The sequence below is a fragment of the Sphaerodactylus townsendi genome, linkage group LG08 (genome assembly GCF_021028975.2).
Source record: "Sphaerodactylus townsendi isolate TG3544 linkage group LG08, MPM_Stown_v2.3, whole genome shotgun sequence".
Lineage (NCBI taxonomy): Eukaryota > Metazoa > Chordata > Lepidosauria > Squamata > Sphaerodactylidae > Sphaerodactylus > Sphaerodactylus townsendi.
In genome coordinates, this window is record NC_059432.1 from 90,600,228 (window position 1) to 90,617,694 (window position 17,467).

Below are 17,467 nucleotides of genomic sequence, written 5' to 3' on the forward strand. Positions count from 1 at the left end.
TAACCTCAAAGGCACGTTGATGGGTTGCATATGTCTGTCCTACCATTAATCTAGCATTTTAGTTTCTGTAATTTGAAGGCTTACAATGTAAAAACTGGATTGGCAGAGTGTGATGCTACTAATTAGCAGTCACAATTAATCAACAGTGAACATGGTTTCTCTCTATTAAAATTATCCAAGTACAAAGCATTGTTTATGAAACAGAGAATAACATTAAGTAATATGTACGTACAGTATTTTGTTTGTATAGTCTCTGCCATTTGTTAATTGTAGTTTATTATTTATGGGATCTGTGAATTTTTTACTTGTATGAACCAGTTTACTGATCCCATAAACAAGTTTAATGTCTGAAGTTCTGTATACTTGTGCATTCACATACATTATAAGTGCCATATGCATGCTTACGGTGTGCAAACTGATGTTTCTGTGTATTGGTCACATCAGTGTTGCTTTGTCACTCAAAGTAGTATCTCTCTGTGTGTTTTTAGATTCATCATTTAACTATATTGCTATTCTGAACTATGTAATTGTAAGACAGTAAAATTATTGAGTATCTGTTGCAGACTTGCATAGACTTCATCCCACACTAAATGAGTGTCGTGCTTATTTGTTTATCCTGCCTATGGATTAGTGTGAGATAGCACTTTCTAGTGGAAAGCGATGAAGACATAAGAAAAACATGAGTATAGGAGGGAAATGCAAGAAAACAAGAAGTAAATCATACCTCTATTAAGTATCAAAATATATTGTCAGCAATTTACCTTCCAGCGCACAATCAGTGGAATACTTCCGTGCATGTTAATAGTTCTGAATCATACACATTGTCCTTTGGTTGCTAATTGTTTGACAGAGTGAGCTAGTTATTGTGGTGGGGGTATAATATTGTATAGAAATACAGAGTTTAAAAACCTTTCAGATATATTTTGATGATTATATAAGTTAACAGTGGTGATTTTTTTCTTTTGTCATGTTTTAAAAACAATTATCTGTGAAGATTTATGAATCTATTTTTGTTGCTCATACTGAATTTTAATCAGTTTTAGCACTTTCTGGTTTTAAACGACCATAATATATGAATTAGAGATCTTTCTATTAATTTTGCCTTTAAAAGCTCTTTAAACTGTTGTGACAATAGGGACTGATATTTTCATAATATACTACTTTAAGACTACTGCACTAATGGTGTCATTATCTCAAGCATTAACATAGGGATCCAAATGCTGTTTAGGCCAGGGCTTGACAAATCCCAGGTGCCAGCTTGCAGTGGTACATAGAAATTTCTTTATGGCAGCTAGTACTGGAAAATGAAAATACGAAACCTTAAAAACTGAAATGAGATTGGCTGCTAAATGTTCTGAATGGGATCCTAGAGCCAAGGAAAATTTCTCAACGTCTGGTTTGTTTTTTTGTTTGTTGCATTTTTACCCTACCAAATTTCCTAGAGGACTCACGGTGGCTTACAATAAAAGCACATAAAACAATATCATACAATAAATAATACAAAACGATATAAATCAAAAAACTTTAAGAACAAGTTACAGTAAATAGCTTAAGAACCTACGTGGGGGACATAAAAACAGCTGTGCGCATCGCATCCAAACAGGGACATGAATGACTCTGGGAAAAGGGGTGCTCAACTGGCCCGGAAGAAAAGGCCCTGCGGGACAACTCTGTTTTACAAGCCCTGTGGAACTGAGACAGACTCCGCAGGGCCCAGATGTCATCAGGGAGAGCGTTCCGCCAGGCCGGGGCCAATGCAATACCTTATTCTAGCCATAGGTGTCAAACTCGCGGACCTCCAGATGGTATGGACTACAATTCCCATCATCCCCTACCAGCATAATGTTGGCAGGGGGTGATGGGAACTGTAGTCCATACCATCTGGAGGGCCACAAGTTTGACACGCCCGTTGAGATTTTTTGCCGTTGAACAGCGTTGCCTCCATCCCTTGTCACAGGCCATGTTTGAAACTGCCTTCAGTTTTCAAAGCAGTTTGCCACATGGCAGGGGAGGTTGCCATTAAAAAAACCCCCAATGACCTTGTAGTTGGTTCCCTGAATTAGTTCTGTGGTCCTTCTGATTCTGGCCGATCTTAGCACGTGTGAACTGTGTGTTTGTTACCTGGGTTAATTTGCACAATGCATACATTATATCTATTCCTTGGACAGATAGATGCATTGATAGTGACAGGCGTCACAAAGTTTATTTAGGGCAACCTCAGCATGTCTCAGTTAGCCTTATGGATGTTCAACTACAGCACAGCCTCCATTAGAACCCTTGTGTTACACCAATATTACTCTCTGTGCTCCTTCAACTACAAATTGGATGAACAGACAGTGACACTTTTTCAATATTATTACATTAAACCAAGTGGATTTTGATTGATAACCTAATATTCAACTAATGCAAAACATCAATCACGGCAAGTATATTAATTATTTAATATTGCAGCCTAATTCAGAAATCGATGCGCTGCATGAGGGGAAGGGAAACTCGCTGTTCCCAGAAGACTTAAGACAGAGAATGATTAAAAAAAAAAAAGGCCCGCTGTACTCTTGTGTGTTAGCTCGATACTAATCTTTATTCATTTGCCAATAATCTCTTCCCATTTTCCACTTCAGGACCGTTTTATCAGTTTTGAGATCTATAATTGAATTAAGTTCTGCTTTCAGCACAGAGCAAAAGGAGTTGCGCAAATATTGATGAAGTCATGACAGGGACAGCGCAGGAGACAGACCACTAAAGAGGACAGATTTGATGCCATTAGCTGGAAGCCTACCCCGTATCAATGACCTGGGTCTTCCTTCCCAGCAATTAAGTTCATTAGGACCTTTGGCACCACACAGCATAAATACAGGACTTGCATTCTCTTAATAATGCATGATGCGGTACGGTAACTTTTGATTATTATTTTAAGTGTTTGGTGAGTCCCAACTTTTTCCAGCGGCTGCTTTTTAAAATGTAATTGTATAAGAACAGGTATGTAATTAGATTTTATATTTGACAACATGGATACATTTTTATAACAAGTGTTGCTATAGAGTATTTTTCCATCCAGTTATCTCCTTGGTAGATACACTAAGAGTCCAAAATAACAACACATTTGTGACTGTGGCTTAAATCAGATAGAAGATGTCAAGCATTATACCTTGCACTGTCCCATGTATTCTCATATCAGGAATCGATACTTTAAAAATATCTTAGAAAAATTGTCTGGTACTGAGGAGAATAAAGTGTGTTTCATAATGGCCGATGTCTTTAGGATGTTACACACAAGGTAGCCACATTTATGTTTCTCTCAGCCAAACTTAGAACACAGAAAGGTTGTAGCATAAAGGCTAAGTTATAAATTGCAAATATTGTATAAACCTCATAACTTTTAAGGCTATGTTTTACTTGTCATCAGTGTATATGAATTAGTTTTAAAATGGTTTGTTTTTTAATCTGTTGATATACCATTATTATATTTGAAAAGCTTTCAGCTATCAAATAAAGACTGATTAATTATAGAGTATTTTGCAGAGCTTTGCAAGATATTTAAAAGACAGTATTAGAATTTGCATATATGCATTGAATGGCCTTTGTACATTGGCCTGATGGTGAGTTATAGCTATGGTTCATCATCTCAGCACAAATGCTACCGCAGTATCCCGGTTTTCTATCCTAGTTATTTAAGCTGGAAGAATTAGAATGGATAATCCCATACTTCAGTTTCCTAGTTGCAAAACAGGGTGTTATGCTATGAAGGTTTCTGCTCTGTGTGTCTGGAAAAAGGGGAGATCTCCAGATGGAAATGTCCACTGGGACAACAGGGTTAGGCCAGTAAAAGTGGGGCCCTAGAAGAGTAGTGGCAATGAGAAAATGCTCTCTGAAAACTGTTAAGGCTTGGTTAGTATGAGATGGTATACAGTTCAGATGTGATCATTTGTGTACGTTATTTATAGTCTGCCCCACTCAGGGAGCCAAGACAGATTACATATAGTAAGTCCATACAGTCAACAAAATGGGATATTCAGCAGCCAATGCATTAAGATGTTAGATGTCTGGAACCACTAGAAAGGACTGAAGCATGGCATAAGTATTAACATGATATGTTAAGCAGGAAGGAGATTACATAATAGGATCCTACAACAATAAGTTGTATCCGCAGTATAGACCATAATTTATCCAGGGAAGCTGTGAATCATTTTGGAGAGTGTAACTCTGGTTACGTGTGAACAAAAGCTCTCTTGAATAGTTCAGTTTTGCATGGTTTGTTGCCATCTAAGAGAGTGGGATCATTCCTGACCTTCTCAGGATAATGGTTTCAGAGTCTCTTATGTATCTTCTTAAACGAACTATGATGTCAGAGTTACTAAGAGCATGAGCTGGAAAGTCTGTTCCCCATGTCCCAAACTTAACTTGGTGGCTTGAGGTAAATGCTTTCAGATAGCTTTCCAATGTAGCTGGTCATTTTTTCACAGACCAGACTTTTGGGGGAGGGTTTAAAAGAGAGTCCAAGGGAGAATGTTGCTTCCATCTCTCTCTAAAAAGAACGTAATTGGCCAACCTCTACACAGACTCGTAGGTGCCAAAGTTGAAGGACTGGGCCTCCAGAGATGCTCATTCCTCATTCCTCTGCCTACAGGGACAACTTCACCCAACCTTATAGTCCAGATTTGATAGCTGGAACCCAGGCTGTGTATTAACCACCTTTCAGATCTCCTCCCAGCAAATGAAATAGCAGTCTCTTACGCTGAGTGAAAATGCCCATCTGACTGTAGGAAACACCTGCATGGTTCTATTCCGAAGAGAGAAAGCTACAGCATCTCGTACTTGTGTGCACATTATTTGTAGTGCTATCCTGATCATCTAGAAGGATTTTCATATCAAACAGCAAGTTGTTTGAGAGCGTGGGAAGGCGGGGAAATATCCACTCCACCAACTCAGTCTGTGAATTTGTTTACTGGATCCAACCTGTTGACTTTGTCTTTCATGGTGTACCTTTCTTGGTAATTGTTTCAAGGGACAGTTTATCAATGAACTTCTAAAAGGTTCTATAGGTTCTGAAGCTAGCTTGATGATTTGTTGCATTGCAAATCATTCTCTTATTCTAAATATATGGAAAATGACTGTGGTTATTCAGTGGTGGGAGATATTTTATATATAGTCAGAAGTTGTTATTTCACATTGCCAGAGATCAGCTCAGGCACTGAAAAAGTATGTTCTAATACTAAGGTTTGTTGGACCATATAAACCCTTATAGTTTCCCATGTGGCTGAAATAATTAGTCCTTTCATCTCTAGGAGAACATAAGTTCATTTATGAGAGGTTAAATGGCTTTTAAAGGAAAATAAATCTAAATGCAACCAGAAGTTCGCGTCCCCTGTTATTTAAAAAAAAGTTGTAATTTTTGTAAGGCTGTCGCTCAAAGAGGTCTTAATTAATTTGATTAAATGTATTCAGTTAATGAAGAGATCAAGTCTGTTTAAATTTGGATCTCAGTAAAGCAGTGGCTTAGTTAAAAAAACCAACACTTTTCCCTCCTTTGTTTCTGTTCATGCATGCATGTGGTAGAGCAGGCGCCATCTCAAAACAAGCGTTACCTTCTGTGTATGGGAGGAGGAATGCCTCTTCTGAGAAGAAGCTGACCACCCAAGGGTTTGTTAAGGACTAATATTAAAAGTCACTAACATTGTTTCAGCCTTAGTTTTGTTTCCAGCAATGTGGTATATGTGTGTGCTCCCTTACAGGTGCAAGAAATCACAATTTGACACCACATGGTATGGCTTGATATGTAAACAGGAAGTCTTTGGGTTCAAATGAAATGTTGCTTGTTAAATTTACTTTTTGCAAGCAGTCAACAATGAATGTTTTTGTGATGGTTTTAATATATGCTGCAATCCTTTTGGAAAGACAAGAAATATTGGGAAATATTTTACATAACAAAAACCATTGTTTAGAATTAATACACTTGCCCTCTTGGAAGGCATTTCTTCCTGTCTGTAGGTGGGTAGAAAATAGTTGGATGTTTTTGATTGGGAAGTGAAGCACGTGGCATGTGTTTAAAAACACTCATTCCTTGATAAATACAGTACAAGATTTGATATTTGGGACCCTTGCAATTAAAGTAGTCGCCTGTGAAAAAAACACCTGTGAAAAAAACACCTTTTCTTTTTCAGATACATGTTTACATTCAGCTAATTGAGATATGATATTTTTAAAAGCACCTCCATACACATATTTAGGATTTTAGGAGTAGATACTTAAACATATATATACATTTTTAAAAAAACTTTAATGGCAAAATTAAAACAACAACCTCAAGATAACAACAATGATGGCAACACCAATATGATAAATATGATCTCCAATACAGTTATGACCCTTTGCTAATAACAGAGCACAAAAATTTAGCCAACGCTTCTTGCAGATCCACAATCCAACAATTAATAGATCAGTATAATCAATGGGGGTTCTTAGCCACGGGTCTAGATATTTATTTCTAGCTAAGCTATGTAACGGACAATATAATATCATATGTTGGATCGATTCTTCATAGGCTGAGCTACAGGGACAAAGTCTTTCATTAAAGGGCACTTTCTGTATTCTACCCTGAGTGGTGGCTGAAGGGAAAATATTGCACCTGGCAAGAGTTAGATCTTGTTGCAATTTGGGTTCTAAAACCAAATGGAAATATTTGGCCATGGTATACTGTTTTAACAATATGCCCAAGTGCAAGGGTGAGCAAAGTTTATTTGTCTGCTGCATCAGGTATCTATACTCGAGATCAAATAGTCTCTTTTTGATGGTCAGCTTTAACTCATTGGCATTCTGTACTTAAATATTGGAACAATTAGTCTGGAGTGCGTGTGAGTTATGTGCTATGAAGTCATTTCCAACTTCTGACAACCTTTTGAATTAATGACCTCCCAAATGCCCTGTTATTTACAGCCTTTCTCGGGCCTTGCAATATGATGACCATGGCATCCTTTATTGAGTAAATCCATCTCATGTTGGATCTTCTTCTTTTCCTCCTGTCTTCAACTGTTCCTTGCATTATTGTGGTGTTTTTTTAAAACAAAAACTTAAACAATTGAAGCCTAAATAATGGCGGAGAAAGGTTTAGCAACTATTTAGAACTTTTTGTTCTTCTGTTTCAGGGATGCTGGAAACATCAAAATTGGATTAGAACATCTGGTAAGTTCTAATTTTCTCTTGAATATTTGCATCTTCTTTGATATCTGCATTCCAATTGAATACTTTTGAATGAGCTTTGAATACCTTGAATTGAGAAAGTCAATTATTTCCCAGAGGGTTAGCTTACTGTTATTATGTGAAGGCACTTACATTTTCATTTATCTTATATTTCAAGGGATTTTAATTTTTTAATTACTTTTTTTGATGTCGAGATGAAATAAAATGGGCTATAATCCTTGGATTGATGATTGCCTTAATTATAAACAAAAAAGTTGTTTGGTGTTGGATTTTTGGCGCCTCCTGGTCTAAAAACAGCAAACTTGAGTTTTAAAACCCAGTTCAAATATTGCATGCATAAATATGGGATTTTAGTAATTTAAAATCTGTGAAAGAAGTAAAAAGCTTTTTTTAGCATTGCCTTTATATTGTGAATTACATACTCATTTACATTCAATTCAGTTCTAAAATATAAAATAAAATTCTGAATGCAGAATAATTGTCTTAAGTAAGCACGCTGGAATTTTATTTCACAGTAAGGTGTCCTCATTAAAGGTGTCCTCACATGCCTGATGTATATCAAATGTAATTTATCATTAGATATGAGAACATAAAGAGGTTAGCTGTGGAGCTGTGTCTTCGATCTGAACTGTAGGTGGAGTTCTTCCAGTGTAGTGGATTTTGTTTCTGTTTCTCACTGAAGCTGCTTGATCCCTACCCTGTACACAAAAAAACGTTACAGTAAGGTAGAGTTGCTGACCTCTAGATGGGACCTGGAGATCTCCTGGAATCACAACTGATCTCCAGGTGACAGAGATCAGTAATGGCTACTTTGGGGGTGAACTCTACGGCCTTGTACCCCGATGTCGTCCCCTCTCCAAACTCTGCCTTTCTTGAGGTTCACCCCCAAAGCTCCAGGAGTTTCAAAGCCTAAGTGGTTTGCACTGTAGCACACAAGTGGAAGGGAATGTTTAAATCAAAGCCTTTCAGTTGTAATCACAGGGTGATATTATGTCTCCGTGTGTATGAAAGTGAATGACCCAAATTCAGTCTTATAAGTATAAAATAAGTAATCCCGTTACACTGATGCATTTAGCTGCAAAATGTTCTTCAGATAAAAACTGCTGCTGCTCGTTTTCTTTACATTCATGCGCAGCCTTCAAAGTGGAACTGTGGTGAAGCGCGGGTAATAAACCTTGAATATAAGTGGAGGCTGAGCACCTATGAGTTTGGTCTATAGTTGCTGGGTTCATCTTCATGGTTTCTGTACAGTCCAACATTGGGACTGTGCATGTGCAGGCCAGCCATAGAAAAGATTTCCAAAGCTTTCTAGCAGACTTTCAGGCCAAAATGATCACCTGACCAGGAAGAGGGGCGCTACTCTCTCAGTTCTCTTTTTGCTGCTGCAAAGAGAGGACCTCCATTGTTTCTCTGTGTTTTCCCCCTCACTTTCAAGGCTGTACTTGCGTGTAAAGAGACTGAGCAGCAGCAGTTTTAATTTGAAGAACATTTTGCAGCGAAATGCATCGGTATAACTAGATTACTTATTGTTCACTTATAAGAATGAATTTGGGTCGTTAACTTGCATTCACACAGAGACTCAAAATCACCCTGTGATTACAACTAAAAAACTTTGATATAAACACTCCCTTCCACTTGTGCACTACAATCATTTTCCTAATTAGTTGTGAATAATTTTAGTTACTTTGGTAAATAACAACAACTTGGTAGAATTGTGAGACTTAGTCCAAAATGCTGACTAGGTGTATGTGTGACCTCTAAGGCCCAATTCCTCAGGTCTGTGTTATTACATTCAGCTACATGCATTCAATGTCTGTTAGGTCTCTGGGCTTTTGACTAAGCTGGAGCAGGGAAACAACCACCTGCTGCTACCTGTTCTGCCTTCATAATTAAAAAAACCTTCTACCCCCCCCCCCCCCCCGGCCCTTGACAACTGGAGTTCTGGCATCCTCACTTGATTGATAGTATAATTCTGGAATGGGGCCATGTCCCTTTAAGGCCAGCCCAGGCTGCACCCTAGAGGAGACATATGGAAAGAGTCAGGGCGGGCGCAGGGGGGATCTTGATAGCCCAAATGAAGTGAAGAGTCAAAGGGGGATGGGCCTGGCTCATGAACCAGACAAGGAGCTGTCACTTCCGGAACAAGGATTGATTCCCTGATAAAAGCAGTGGTTCTAAGAGTCTTTGCAAATAGTTGTTAAAATGAAAAACTTCGTTTATCACACCTGCAAAGTTTTAGCTTCTGCCAATATGGAGGATTGTAGGTGTCTCTCCGCCCCTAGGGCAGTGTCACAGGAAATCATGAGTTTATTTTAGGATTATTTTCTGCATGTGGGTCTTGCTAAAAAGCTGTTTTTCTGACATGATCAAACTAGGGAAAACTGCCCTTTAACTCAGATCTGAGGGAGGATTTCAGGCTGTGCAAGAAGTAACAAGCAAATGTTGGGGAACACTGTATTTTAATCTATATATATAAAAATCTAAACGTGTGTTTGTCCCTGATGGTCTCCCTCAGAAGCTGCTGGACGGATCGCCCCCAAATTTTCACAGGATGTCCCTCCCCATTCTGGGCAGGTAATCGGACCTTCAAATCACCGAAAGTCCATATCTGAGCCAGGTAAAACGTCTTTTTCCTGGCGCACCAGGCCACGAAGCTGGCTGTGTTTAACTGTCACCCTTAGAATGTTCATGCAGCATGTCTGTGGCCTGAGGGGTTGGTATGCCCTTACAATGTTCGTGCAGATGGCCAGAGATGAGCATTGAAAACAGTAAATAGGTAACACTGTTAGGTAATACGAGTAGAAGTGAAACACATGCATGCTTTGCCATGTGAGACGTCAGGTGGGGTTCCCCCCCTCACACGCAGGTAACTTTCACTCTCTGTGCCTCACCCACTGCTACCACACAACACACATACTCTCATACACATCCTCACACACCTCACTCTGCCGTCCCTCACATCCAACCACCACTTACCCACTTCCTCACCCATATTCGCCACAGCTCTCTTTTACTAAAAGCGAGCTGGAGTTTGCCTTTTTCTTCTAAGACAATCCGCGGGGTGGGGGCGAACCAACACTACTGGCTCCGCTTCTTTTGCACATGACCCTTTAAGAAACCAGGGAGCTGGCCTCGATCTGAGTGCCTCACCACCCTGCCTCTGCTGCCTGACTGGGATAGCCTGCTTGCCCCAGTTCTGCCTTACCCATGCCAGGACTGTGCGTGTCACCCAGCCTCATGGACAGCGGGATTCACACTCTCTAGACAGTTCCGTTGTGGAATGGAAAGGGTTACCTTATACTAAAAAAACAAGAAAGCACCATATAATGATGTGCATTGAAAAGGGAAAGAGGGATTCCATTTGACCACTCCAAAAGGCTATGCTGGGGATCATTGGACCTGCATGGACATCTGTGTGGGTTGCGGACTGTGATGAGAAAGACAGTTGCCACAGCAACGCGTGGCCAGGCCTGCTAGTAAAGTACTAAGAATGAAAAGAGGGAACATCAGTTTCTTCAGTGAATCTAAGTGACAGATTACAGTTCAGAGCTGTAATACTTACTAAGAGGAAGAACGTATGAAATGCAAATGATGTGAGTAATAATTCTCTGTTCTTCCTTTTTGTTAATAACCTGAGTCTTACCTGTAGCTTTTTACAAGTGGAAAGAACGATGTCTCCTTCTCTGACATTGCAGAACAGTGACCTCCTTGTCCTTGTGGTCAAGAAAAGAAGCCTGACCATTAAGTGTTGAATTACAGACTGTCATTAATAGCTTGTTAGCCCATCAGTGGTTTGTGTATAGTTACTGGCTTTCAGCAATGTAGACATTCCCTTGTTGTAACATGTTAATCAATAACCACCAACAGGAGCTGCTAAAAGCACTTTTTAAAGCTGGCTAGCATGTTTCATGTATCTTTGCCAGTACAATTATTCATGATCTTTATTGAGAGAGCATCAGTTAAGTTTTCCCAATCCATGTACTCATAGTGAAATAAGTTCTTTTGTGGTCTTCGAATATGACGGAGTATACTGTATATAATATGAAATGTAGCATAGTTTAATCTGCAGAAAGCAAATAAATTGCAAATAAAATTCATTGCAAAAAGCAAATAAAATTAATTGCAGAAAGCAATGAATTTTATAGCACAGTCCAGATTTTTTTTGGGGGGGGGGTTGTGCTGTGTCTAGAGACAGGACAGCAAAGGCACCCCCTCCAAAGGGGCTCTGGGCACTGCAGGCAGGAGGGAAATTCAAAATCCCTCCTGCCTCCCAAAGAGCTCCTTAGAGAAAATAGACTTGCGCCACTGTATTGGTATCATAAGTCTGAAGGCCACACAAGAGGCGTTCCTGTGAAAGCCTGGTGAAAGCAAACTAAAGTCGGCTCCCATCCCAAACCATACTGGCCTACAACTTTAGGCCAGCACGGCTCTGTGGAGCGCAGGCTCTTCCATGTCAGGCACTGCGGAGTTCATGCAAGTCCCTGTGGTTCCCTGCTTGCAAATATTATTGTGGGGAAAAACTGGCTCAGTGCCAGGCTTCTGCATATATGCATCTTCTGCATCTTCCACCTCTCCTTTCTTGTGCTGAGCATTTCACTAACTCTAGCAGTCCATGAGATACAAATGCTGGTGTGCAGGTAAACCAGCGAATCCCACCTAGCAGAGAAAACTAACTCAGGATAACCCAGATAGCTGCATTTATATGGCTTGGGTGATTGGAGTTCGTTGTGTAACTACAACTCTCAGCACAAAAGAGAAGTGGTAGGAGGAAGGAACACCATGGGCACAAATCAAGCTGGGTTCATTTTTCCTATATGTGACAACGCAGTCTAACATATGTCTGATGGTGAGGTTTGATTTTATTCATGCTCTGAATGTGTCCCACAAAGCTTTGCACCTTTCCCCCGTGTAAACAAAATATCCTGTAACATAAAATAGGTCTTTGGGTCCCATTCCATGATTTTCTTAATACCTATGAACAATCAGACTCCCTTCGTTCGTAGAGTTGGTTAAATTTTTAATTAATGGTATACCAGATCACAATATTTAAAAGATACATAACTTTTAAGCCAGCATACATTTGCTTGCATTCAATACTTTGAGCCTGGACATGTTAGGGGTGATAGTCTGAAGATGCAAGCCACAGGTGCAGGCGAAACGTCAGGAGAGAATGTGCCAGAACACGGCCATACAGCCCGGAAACCACACAGCACCCCAGTGATTCCAATCGTGAAAGCCTTTGACAATACACTGGACATGTTTATTTGAAAGGAAGGCCCACAGAGGTTGGTATGATTTAGTTCTTGGTGAGTGTTCATATGACTGAGGCATCTGTTATTCCAAACAATTAATGAAATCAGTTGCATCTATTAGACTTTGAAAACCTAACAAACGTATTTTTAAGTTAGTTTTTTCCCTGTTTTTTCCCTGCCTCATTTGTAAGAATATTAGGGAAAAATGCTGGGATTTCCAGTGAGCGATTGGCACACTGTGATTTAAAAACTATATTACTTAAAGAGGGACTCAAATGTTATAATGCTTTTGAAAGAGACTCAAACTTTAAATCTCTGAGAATGGAGCTTCATAATTGGGCTGTTGCAACAGAGAATCACTCCAGTGTTTTCGTGTACTTGTAGTATGTAATTAGCAATATAAATCCTGAGGGGGGGGGGAGTTGTGGCTGGGGATGGCACAGGCCACAGGCCACACCACCTCCTAAGAGGCATGCTGTGTTGCAGCCAGCAAGTGAAAAGTGGCCAAACCCTTTTCCTCGTGCAAGTGGCCCATGCAGCACAATGGACTGCCCCACTGATTCACTGTGCACTGGCAAATGGGGGCATTCCTGATCTGAAGGGCCTCAGGAAGCAGATGAAAGCTGGCTCCGCCCCTAGGCACACCCCCTTCAGAAATGGCACCCGCTCCTGTGCCAGAGTATTGACTCTGTTGCTGTGATGGCACCCAACCATGGCTCCCCAGCACTGGCATAAGTGCCCCCGCATCAACATAAATGCCCGCACAGGGGTCATACCACCTCCTCAGTTGTTTTGCCCCCCCCAATTGCACTCCTAAACTTCATCAGTGCAGCACTGAAATAATATGTGAGCATTTTAAAGATTGGGGTTTTTTTTAGTAAATGGAACTGGATTGATTGAACAACTTACATAAAGGAAAAGGCATTTTGGTGAAATGAAAAGAAATATTTGTATCAGTATATAGCAGGAGGGAAAAAATCAGGCATTCCTGAAGTACATTCTGAGCATGAAAGTGATCATGATCAAATGAATGTGGGTTCTAAATAACACCATTGATGAAGAAAATGAGGCACTAAATTTTTGAACCGGCAGCATCATTACCCATTTAAAAATTGCACCTGCGGCTTATGACGGAGATAATAAGAACCTTTTGTTGTATTTATTTTCTTAAGAATCTCTTCCATTCATGGCTATCATTTCCACATACAGTTAATGCATTTTTATACCCAAGGAGGCTGCTTGCATGAATTATTGAAATAGACATTAGACTTCTATTTGCTTGTATCAATGTTAATGTGCATAATTTTTTTTATTTAGGAGATCTTTTATAGATTTTGTTAGATACTCTGTTGATGGTGTGTTATTCCAGTGAGCCCTCTGAGGTCACTGGAATAACTGTGTGGAGAATATCATACATTAATTAATTTTTTTAAAAAGCTGTATGTTATATAACTCAGCATTAGTTCATTGTTTAGTTCATTGTTTTAACTGATAGTCTGCTCTATATCATAGTTAAGTCAAGGTAATGTATTTTAGTTAGTTGTTCTGCTGATCTTTAGGGTAGTAAAGTGCCTTAAATTGTAATATTATGTTAATTGTTTTATTTATTTAAAATGTTTTAGCCTGCTACTCCCCATTACTGATTTACCTCATTTTATCCTTCGGTCTTCCCAGGAGCCAAGGGCAGAGGCATAGCAAGGGGGAAAAGCACCCAGTGCACTGGTGCCACCTCCGCCCTGTCCCGCTCCAGAACACCCCTGCCCTAGAAGGCCCTCCACGCCCCTGGAATGCCCTTGCCACACCCACACAGGAACGCGCACCTGATGTGTTGCGCGCACCCCTGCCACCTTGGAGCTACGTCTGTGGCCAAGGGTGACATAAGCAGTCTCCCCTACATTTTATTTTCACAACTCTGGGAGGCAGGTTAGGCTGAGAGCAGTGCCTGGCTTAAGGTCCCCCCTTCTGTGGCAGAGTAAAGATTTGAATTTTGCTTTCCTCAGTCTTAGGCCAACAGTCTAACCAGTCAAGATGGCTTACTTTACATTAAAATAAACTCTTCAATATAATAAAATAAGAACATAAGAACATAAGAACTAGCCTGCTGGATCAGACCAGAGTCCATCTAGTCCAGCATTCTGCTACTCGCAGTGGCCCACCAGGTGCCTTTGGGAGCTCACATGCAGGATGTGAAATCAATGGCCTTCTGCTGCTGCTGCTCCTCCTGAGCACCTGGTCTGCTAAGGCATTTGCAATCTGAGATCAAGGAGGATCAAGATGTGGTAGCCATAGATTGACTTCTCCTCCATAAATCTGTCCAAGCCCTTTTTAAAGCTATCCAGGTTAGTGGCCATCACCACCTCCTGTGGCAGCATATTCCAAACACCAATCACACGTTGCGTGAAGAAGTGTTTCCTTTTATTAGTCCTAATTCTTCCCCCCAGCATTTTCAGTGAATGCCCCCTGGTTCTAGTATTGTGAGAAAGAGAGAAAAATTTCTCTCTCTCAATATTTTCTACCCCATGCATAATTTTATAGACTTCAATCATATCCCCCCTCAGACGTCTCCTCTCCAAACTAAAGAGTCCCAAACGCTGCAGCCTCTCCTCATAAGGAAGGTGCTCGAATCCTTCAACCATCCTTGTTGCCCTTCTCTTCACTTTTTTCTATCTCTTCGATATCTTTTTTTGAGATGTGGCGACCAGAACTGAACACAGTACTCTTAAGATGCGGTTTTGCACCACTGCTTTATATAAGGGCATGACAATCCTTGCAGTTTTATTATCAACTCCTTTCCTAATGATCCCCAGCATAGAGTTTGCCTTTTTCACAGCTGCCATGCATTGAGTTGACATTCCCATGGAACTATCAACTAAGACGCCCAAATCCCTTTCCTGGTCTGTGACTGATAGCACTGACCCCTGTAGCGTGTATGTGAAGTTTGGATTTTTTGCCCCTATGTGCATCACTTTACATTTAGCTACATTGAACTGCATTTGCCATTTCTTAGCCCACTCACCTAATTTATCAAGGTCCGCTTGGAGCTCTTCGCAATCCTTTGTGGTTCTTACCACCCTACATAATTTGGTATCATCTGCAAACTTGGCCACCACACTACCCACCCCTACTTCCCTACACCCCTACCCACCCCTACTTCATTGAAAATGCTGGGGGGAAGAATTAGGACTAATAAAACCAGATTAATGAAAATAGCATCAAATAACCAACTTGGATAACCATCTGCAAAAGGCCTTCCTGGAATGATATGTTTTACATCCTTACTGGGAAAGAAGGAGTGAAGAATTGTCCTAATCGTGGGTCACTAACTATGATCTGGTCACAGTAATCTCTGCTCTGATCCCATTCAGCTGGTTCAAAATGCTGCAGCAAGACTAATGTCATGAGTAGGATACAGGTATCGTGTCCAGTGCTTGAAGATCTGCAGTGACTACCTGTCTGATTCTAGGCTCCATGGAGAGCACTGGTTTGTACATTTAATTAGCTCAGTGGTTTGGGGCCAGAGTACTTGAAAACTACCTCCTGCCACTCAGTCCAGTCTCCCAGATAGGATCTTCCTCACAAGCCCTGGTCTCTGTGCTGCTACCTTCAGAGGTGATATGGATGTGACCAGAGACAGGGCTTTTTCAGCAGTGGCACCTTGCCTGTGGAATGCCTTTCCCCTTGAGGCTTGCCTGGCACCTCCCTACTTTTGTTTTTTAGGCACCAGGCCAAAATGTTCCATTATCCCCAGGCTTTTAAGGGGTCAGTGTTTTACCATTGTTTCAGTAGTCTGCTTCTATTCTAAATTGTTTTGAGGATCATTGTTTTATGTTTTTATGCTCTGGTCTGAGTTTTTATGTTTTTATGCTCTGGTCGGGCAGACTGGGTTTTTTTTTCATTGTTAACCTTTATGGCATGCTAATTTTTTATTGTGTTTTACCTTGTAAAGAACTTGAGGCAGGTAAAATATCTAAATACTCCGTATATATTCGTGTATAAGTCGACCTGCATATAAGTCGAGGCACCTAATTTTACCACCAAAAACTGGGAAATTGACTCGTGTATAAGTCTAGGGTGGTAAATTTCAAAAATAAAAATAGATACCAATAAAATCACATTAATTGAGGCATCTTATAAGATCCCCACAGCAGCCCCAGTCCTTGGCTGCTCTGGCGTTTCCTTTCTTGCAAGCAAAGAAACGCCAGAGCAGGCGGGGGCAGGGAAGAGCCAGGGCCACCCATGACGCCGGGCGCACACCTGTGGGGCACCCAGCAGGCTCCTGCCCGCCCGCCCGCCCGCCACCACCCGTCGTCCCCCTCACTCACTCATTTTTTCCTTTCCCCGCAGGCTCTGAGGTTCGACTTCAGGGAAGCTGCTGCTTGGGCAGCCTGTCTCTATGAGTTTCTTAAAAGGGCAATGTCAGTGACAAGGACTCTGCAGTTGACCTCCCATTGATCCCTCCTCTTATGGCACAGGCTTACTACGGAACAATACATCTTCACTGTTTAAGATTTTGTTCTGGTTTCAACTAGAAATATTTTAACACTATTTTTGTAAGCCCCTTTGAACCACAAGGAAAGGCCACGTATAAATGTTTTAGTTAATAAATATAAATAAATAAATATAGATGCCATGAGAAATTCTGGAGTATCTTTGTGATGAAAATTATGATTTTTGTGACTGGTACCATGTGGGTTTCTATATTGACAAGAATTGAATGTTGTATGTGCAGTGCTATGTTCAATTTACATAGCTACATCTTGCACAACTTACCACATTTACTGGGGTCTCAGTTTTGAGTGCTCTTGCCTAAAACAAGCTTGTATGTTTATAAGCATGATATAGTGTTTAAGTAGTATTAGTGAGTAGCTAATCCATAAAGGTGGTGTTAGATATAACCCCCCCCCCCCTCCGGTCTTTGTCCCTTTGCTATGAAATATTTGCAGGGAGTTCTTGTTGCTTTGATGTTTTAAGACTCATTTACAAATGCATGTACATCACTTGAATTTTTATCTTCTGGT

At 40.5% G+C, this 17,467-nt stretch overlaps 1 protein-coding gene across 1 annotated transcript in view; it reads left to right on the top strand.

Moving 5' to 3' along the window:
• Positions 1-17,467, top strand: part of RSRC1 (arginine and serine rich coiled-coil 1) — a 174,940-nt gene that overhangs the window by 43,384 nt on the left and 114,089 nt on the right. The window contains exon 3 of the mRNA XM_048506927.1: positions 7,143-7,179. Coding sequence (XP_048362884.1) covers positions 7,143-7,179 — 37 coding nt within the window. The remainder of the gene's footprint in view (positions 1-7,142; positions 7,180-17,467) is intronic.